This window comes from Quercus lobata, chromosome 2, assembly GCF_001633185.2.
Source record: "Quercus lobata isolate SW786 chromosome 2, ValleyOak3.0 Primary Assembly, whole genome shotgun sequence".
NCBI classification, from domain to species: domain Eukaryota; kingdom Viridiplantae; phylum Streptophyta; class Magnoliopsida; order Fagales; family Fagaceae; genus Quercus; species Quercus lobata.
In genome coordinates this window covers 84,731,332-84,738,156 of record NC_044905.1, presented here as the reverse complement: position 1 = coordinate 84,738,156, position 6,825 = coordinate 84,731,332, and the positions used below count along the sequence as shown (strand labels likewise).

The window sequence follows — 6,825 nt, the reverse complement described above, 5'->3', positions numbered from 1 at the left end:
GATGTCCTAAAAACATTGGTTTAGAAAATATTTTTAGAAAATTTTTATTGGAAAAGAAAAAAGTAATTTTTTTACATGTTTTTATATTTCTCATAAAAGTTGTATCAAATTTTTACTTAAATGGTCCATTAACAATGCCCAAAGGACAATTGTTAACAAGACCCTATATAATACTATATTTTTAATGTGTATGCTTGTCTGAAAATATACATATATAAACTTAGAGCAATAGCATCAGTCCTTGGAAAATAGAAAAAGTGTAAAATTTTACATATTTTTGCTAAAAAACTACCCACGTCAGTGGGTTTATAATACTGTGCATATGCCAAAATGCTACAGTAACCATGTAAATGTATATTTACATGGTTACTATAGCTTTCTATTTCATTATTTAAATATAGTTTTCTCTCACCTCTCTCACCCCCTTCTCTCTCTTTGCCCTTGAATCTCTCTCTCTGGCCGACTCTCTGTCTCTCTTTCCCTGATTCAACCCAAAACAAACCCAAGCTGAAAACTCACACAAATCTGAAAACTGAAAACTCAAACAAAACAAACCAATTCAAACAAATCTGAAAACTCATCACAAATCCAACTCAAAATCAACCCAAAACAAAACCCAACAGAAAACTTATTCGAATAACCCAAATCAGCACCAAACTCACGCTAATGTTGCCATCACCGCTGCCATGGAGGCTCTGGTGGAGTGCTAGCTGTTGCCATGAGTGAGAAAGTGAAGAGTCAAACCTCAAATTTGTCTAAAAATGCTGAAAATGGACTAGGATTGACATGGGCTTATGTCGAAGTGAAGTTTGGAGGTTTGTTTATGGAGTTTGGATTGTTTATGGGGTTTTTTGATGAAGAAAAAGGGGAAGAAGAAGAAAAAATTGACCGATGAAGAAAGAGGGAAGAAAGAAGAAAATGAAAGAAAAATGACCGTGTAAAAGACAGAATAAAGTGTGTTTTGATGTGAATTGTTAGAAATAATTAATATATATATATAATGATTATTTAAATAAAAAATGGTGTAAAATAGATAAACTAATGTAGATACTTTGTAAAAATGGTAATGTAAAATTTTTAAAAAAAAGATTCCTTTCGTAAAATAGACAAAAAATTTTAAAAGCACCAAATACCAATGCAATTGCTTTTATGACTTAATTGTATAATGACATAATAAATAGTCCATTCTCTTCCCAAAAAAAAAAAAAAGATCATTGGAATAAAACTTCTTAAATTTGTGAAGGGTTAAAAAAATTGTCATGGATTTACTATATATGGTAAATTAATAAGCTAGCTCGCTCAAGTTCAACTTATGTTCAAAATAAAACTAAACAAACAAGCTTAGACTTTTGATTCTTGACATAACTCAGCTAATTAACAACCCTAAAAAGGGTACGAAACAATAAGAGGTAAATTTGCAAACATAATAGATGAAATTTTAAGATAAATTCACCATATTGTTAAATGATCAACCACGGGGAACAGAACAGAACATTGCATGATCAAAATCAATTGCAACACCACAAAAAGGTAGATAAAGGAAAATCATTATAAAAAAAAAAGGACACGGTAAGTTATGAGGCCTATAACATCCTGGATCTTTGACAACAAATGATGCAGGTCTTGGCCCTATATGGCCTCTAAAGCCTGAAGTATGTCAGCCTTCAAATCTTCAAAGTCCTCAACCCCAAAGCTAAATCGAACCAGGTTATCCTTAATCCCATACTTGACCCTTTCTGACTGAGGTAGATCCCTGTTTCAAAAAAATTAAAAATAGGTCAAGTCAAATTGGCTATCGGTTCACTGAGTTATGCATCCAGTATAATCAAGTGCATGGACATGGTCCATAGTTGTAGGAAAATATCCCTACTCTTTTAAACCCCTAAGACCCTAGAGTACAAAGATTAAAATCTACTTGGGTCCCCCATTTGTCCTAGTATTAGAAGTATAGTCCACATGGATGAACAGCTTATGTGGACCAGAACACCCTAATCTCACCACATCACCTGGAGACCATTTCAACAGCTTATGTGGCAAGATCACACAGCTTCGGATTTTCACAACCGATGGAGTGGAGTTAAAACATGCTTACAGCAGAACCATTCCAAATAAAAAAATAGAAAATTTATTTGATGAGGAACTTAAGGGAATACCAGTAAGACATAATTGCTGGCTGATCCACAATGCTCTCACAGCCACCAAAGGACGGGGCAATATATGGGATATTCAGTGAGTCAATGAATTGTATGGTGGTGTTTAGGTCTCCATCAACCTGCATAGTTGAGCAATAGATATTGATAAAAATAAAAAATAAAAAATAAATAAAAAAAAGGTGGCATTACTCAATGGAAGCACGTATACTAGAGAATATATCACCAGTAGCCCACATATTAAAGCAGTTAGCTATACTCACCTCAAAACTGACCACACCACCAAAACCAGTCATCTGCTGCATGGCAAGTTTATGCTCAGGATGACTTGGCAACCCAGGATAATAGACATGTGCTACCTGTGAATGATAACATTTGATTTCGTCCATTATCAAAATACCACCAGATGAGAAGCTCAAAAACTAATTTCTAATATTTTAAATCTTTTCTATAACAGCATCATAATAATACATACAGTGATGATTAACATGATGGTGCAAATTTCTAAGGCATGTATTGATGATGATCATCATCAATTAAGAAAGAAGAAGTTTTAAAGTTGCTAATTGAGGAGTGATGAGGACAATATTGACTATGGCTTTCAGAAAAATCAGGCTCTAAATTTTGCCAAACATATCTATCAGTACACATGCAAGATGACACATCCAGACACATATATTGTAGAACACAATAGTGAAGCACAGGCAGGAGTGCAAAATGAGTGATGCAGTTGGCACTCAAGGCCTATGCTATAGATTCAAATTCAAAACTTCATAAAATATTCCAGAAACACAAAAGCCATTGCCGAATTTTTACCAACAGAGGCAATATGATATAAGAATGTTCAAAGGGCAAGCAAACAAGTAAACTACAGAACTGAAACTTTAGAAAATTTGTCCAGTTTAGGGATTGGAAAAATTTCTGAATAATACTTTCTAGCAGAACTTTAATTGGGGGGCCAATGAGTTTGTTTAGCTAGACTAGTTGTTGATCTTGGCCAATTTTAGTAGGACTTGATAAGTGAAACTTTTAGATCAGCTTGCATCTTCTCGAGTTGCCTAGGAAACCCAGTGTGATTCCCAGGTGTTGCACATGGGAAATTTTATGATAATACTAAGGTGATCAAAGCAAAAGGTAGGCAGGAGAATGGTGATGCAACAATGATTTTGTGATGCTTCATGCTACATAAGGTTGTGGCAACAAAATGTTTGGAATTGGATTTACACTAAATATCAATACCTTAGGATGTGCCTCTAAAAGCTTGGCCATCCTTAGCGCTGTTGAATTCTGCTGCTGCACACGAAGATGCAGTGTCTTCATGCCTCGGAGGATCAGGTATGCGGCATTCTGTTGAGAAAAAGAAAATCACCATCATGAATCTCAAGTTGCATAAGATTTGCAGTAGATTTGCAGTAGATAACAGTAAAATCTGCAAATCTTGTGAATGAGTATAGAAGTGTTTAAAACCATAGATCAATCCATGAGATGCTTAATAAAAATGTCTCACCGGGTTGAGAGCACCACCCAAAACATGATGCAAAGTACGAACTTCTGTGACCAACTTCTCAGAACCACTAAGGCAACCTCCAAGTACCTGTAGCAGAAAGAATAATTGTTCAATGCTTAACTTTATGATTATTGACAGCCTAATTTGTTTGTGTTTTTTTAACCTAAACAGGTAGCCAACTTACATCATTGTGGCCCCCAAGGTATTTTGTTGCAGAGTGCAGAACAAGATCGGCCCCTAGGGCCAGGGCCTTTTGGTTGAGGGGTGTTGCAAAGGTACCGTCTATACAGACCAATGCTCCTTTCTTGTGGCAAAGCTCTGAAACCAGCTTAATGTCAACACATCTGAGGAAAGGATTGGTTGGCGATTCTGTGAAGAAAAGAGAAACCTGCATGGAAGTATAACGCCACAAAACTTAGAATTACCCAGCATTTCCTAAGTAGTCAATAAAGAACGTTGTGAAATCAAGCTAACACCTATCTCCATTACTGACATTGTTCTCATTCAGTGCAGATTCCAAGGCTCCAACATCTGCAGGGTCAATGACTGTGGCCTGCAGAGGTAATATTTATAATTAAGAACAAAGACATTGTTGAAGTCTAAATAAAAATAATAGCACCAAATCTCCCTATTCCAACCAATTCTATCGCACTATTCAGGAAACAACAACACTTCCCAAACAAGAACAGCACAAATACTCAAGTCTTTCTCATTTAAAATGTCAATAAATACATAACGTGCTTCACAACCTTGAGACAAATTACCAACATCATACAAATATGACAAAACCAAAAGGAGAAAAAACTATACCTTGATCCCCATTTTGGGTAGAAAGTTCTCAATGAAGATCCTAGTCTTCCTATAACAATCTGTCGTCGTCACAAGATGCCCACCAGCAGGAACCAGTGCCATCAACATGACCGTGCTAATGTTCATGCCAGATGACGTTATCATGGTCGATTCAGCCCCCTCAAGCGCACTAAACACAAGAAAAACACACACAACACAACCCTCACTAAATCGTTCGATCACACATATGCATTAAATTACCAACACAAAGACATGCCTTATCTTCTCCTCAAGAACAACCGTGGTTGGATTTCCATACCGCCCATATTCAAAACTTGCCTTGCGTTTCTCCTACACACAACATCATACGCACATACATTAATCCAATCAAACAAAAAATACCCAATAAAAGCCTCCCATTCCATTTTGCTCTCTTGCTACCCCCACATCAATAACTAAACTAACAAGTATAGCAAACCACAGCCACATACCTTGAAATCAATGAGCTCAGAAGTCTTCTTAAAGAAGTAGGCAGAAGTATTAACCACAGGAGTTGTAATTGCATCAGTTACTATTCCGCGTCCAAATCTCTCCCCTACACAAACACCCATTTTTTCCTTAATTAATCCCATGCACACACACACACGCACATACATACATACATACATACATATCTATACATACATAAACAAAGCATTATTCCCATAAATTTAACATATATTACCATTGAGTCAGTTAAACTTTTAAAAAGAATAAAGATTAATAATTTCAAAATGGGAAGCCAAAGTTCAAATCTTTATTATATCTAAATAAAAAGCATACATATATATATATATATAGAGAGAGAGAGAGAGAGAGAGAGAGTTGTACCGGCATGAATGGCAAGGCTACCATCGCAGCTAAAGATGGAGAGCTTTGGAATAGGCAAAGCCTCTTCCTTGTCTTCAGTCTCCAACGGTAATTCCAAATTCACATTGGCTTTCAGATCTTCTTCCTTGCCAAGCAAGGCCACGTCATCACCGATCGGAGCGATCGGTTCAGTGGCGGCAGTGGCGGCGGCGGCGGCGGCTGAAGAAGAGGCCGCCGCCGGGGGAGGGGAAGAGGGGTTGGAGTTGTTGGACCAAGAAGCCGCGACGATCTGAGCGACGCCGATGTTGCTACAATTCCGGCGAGCCTTGGTGCTGAGCTGGCGCACGAAGTTGGGAGGAAAACGAAGGATCGCTCCTTGAGCCGAAGCCGAGTTGAGCCGGCTGCCGAAGAACCGGCTCTGGCTCGGCTTCCTCTGCCATCCTCCGCTGGTTTTTGGCGCGCCGGAGAATTCGGGATCTGAACGACACTCGAAGAAAGAAGGGAAAACACGGGGACACGAGGACACGGCCATTTGTTTTGTTTACTGATACCGATACGTCGCTCTAGTTTTTTCTCTCTCTCTCTCTCTCTCTCTGAGAATCTTTTCAACTTAGAAATGATATTATAGAGAAAGGCGCAATTGGGTTTGTTTTGGTTGCTATTTATCACTAGTTTCTCACCGAGAACTATTGACAGCTACCATACGCGGTTTTTCTCTCTCGTTTTTATCCTTTTTTATTTTTTATTTATTTATATTTTTTTAGTAACCGCTGGTGCCATATAAAATTGTCTAATTTGTTTTACAACTCTCACACGTGTCGAGTTATGGGCGGTAGATTTGCGTCTCTATATATACAAGTTATTGCATAAATTGTGCTTTTTATGTGGCATCAGTATTAGTCTTTTTTCTTTTCTTTTTTTCTTTTTTTCTTTTTTAAGTGTCTTTTTGACCCTAGTCAATTCCCTAACTAACCACGGTTCCATTAGGTTTGCCTTTACTCACTCAATAATTACTACTTATCATCTACAAACATTCATGACATTTTTAGAATAATTTCAATACAAATTTTATGTGGTAAACTGTCATTAGTAAGCATAAAAATGATTTCAATGGTAGGCTCGTATTATAACTAGTAATCATTTGTCATTTGTCTTATTCACCCGATCATGTATGAGATACCTTCTCATAGATTAGAAATAACACATATCGATAAGGTGATAGATATAATTTTTTTTTTTTTTTTTTATGAGAAGATGGTAGATAGAACTTGGAACTCGAAATTCTCACTCTCATGCATTTGATAACATGGTAGATAGAGTTTGGTATTTTCTAGATTGGTCCTATTAACAAGTGCTTTTAGAGCATTTATTAATGGATATTCTGAAGGAAGTTTTGATACTACTTTTATGACAAATATAAAAAGTTGTGAAAAAAATTGGTTTTTTTTTTTTTTTAAAAATTTTATAAGAAGTTTCTAAAAATATTTTATAAACCAACGTTCTTAGGATATTTGTTTTTTCCCTTTCTAG

The 6,825-nt window shown here is 36.5% G+C and overlaps 1 protein-coding gene across 1 annotated transcript; it reads right to left on the bottom strand.

Moving 5' to 3' along the window:
- Positions 1-1,364: 1,364 nt before the first annotated feature.
- Positions 1,365-5,988, bottom strand: LOC115976906 (cystathionine gamma-synthase 1, chloroplastic). Its single transcript, XM_031098450.1, has 11 exons — positions 5,317-5,988; positions 4,938-5,041; positions 4,724-4,797; positions 4,468-4,636; positions 4,151-4,210; positions 3,842-4,045; positions 3,658-3,744; positions 3,390-3,497; positions 2,414-2,509; positions 2,154-2,272; positions 1,365-1,753 (listed from the first exon to the last, which is right to left on the bottom strand). The coding sequence occupies exons 1-11, from the start codon at positions 5,825-5,827 to the stop codon at positions 1,630-1,632; spliced, it is 1,656 nt and encodes a 551-aa protein (XP_030954310.1). The 5' UTR covers positions 5,828-5,988; the 3' UTR covers positions 1,365-1,629.
- Between the last annotated feature and the right edge of the window lie 837 nt (positions 5,989-6,825).

Excerpts from the sequence above, each read along its gene's own strand:
- LOC115976906 (XM_031098450.1), bottom strand. The coding sequence starts at position 5,827 with ATGGCCGTGTCCTCGTGTCCCCGTGTTTTCCCTTCTTTCTTCGAGTGT. Across the intron at positions 5,042-5,316 it reads TAGCCTTGCCATTCATGCCG|GGGAGAGATTTGGACGCGGA; the intron begins GTACAACTCTCT and ends GTGTTTGTGTAG. Across the intron at positions 1,754-2,153 it reads CCAGCAATTATGTCTTACTG|GGATCTACCTCAGTCAGAAA; the intron begins GTATTCCCTTAA and ends TTTTTGAAACAG.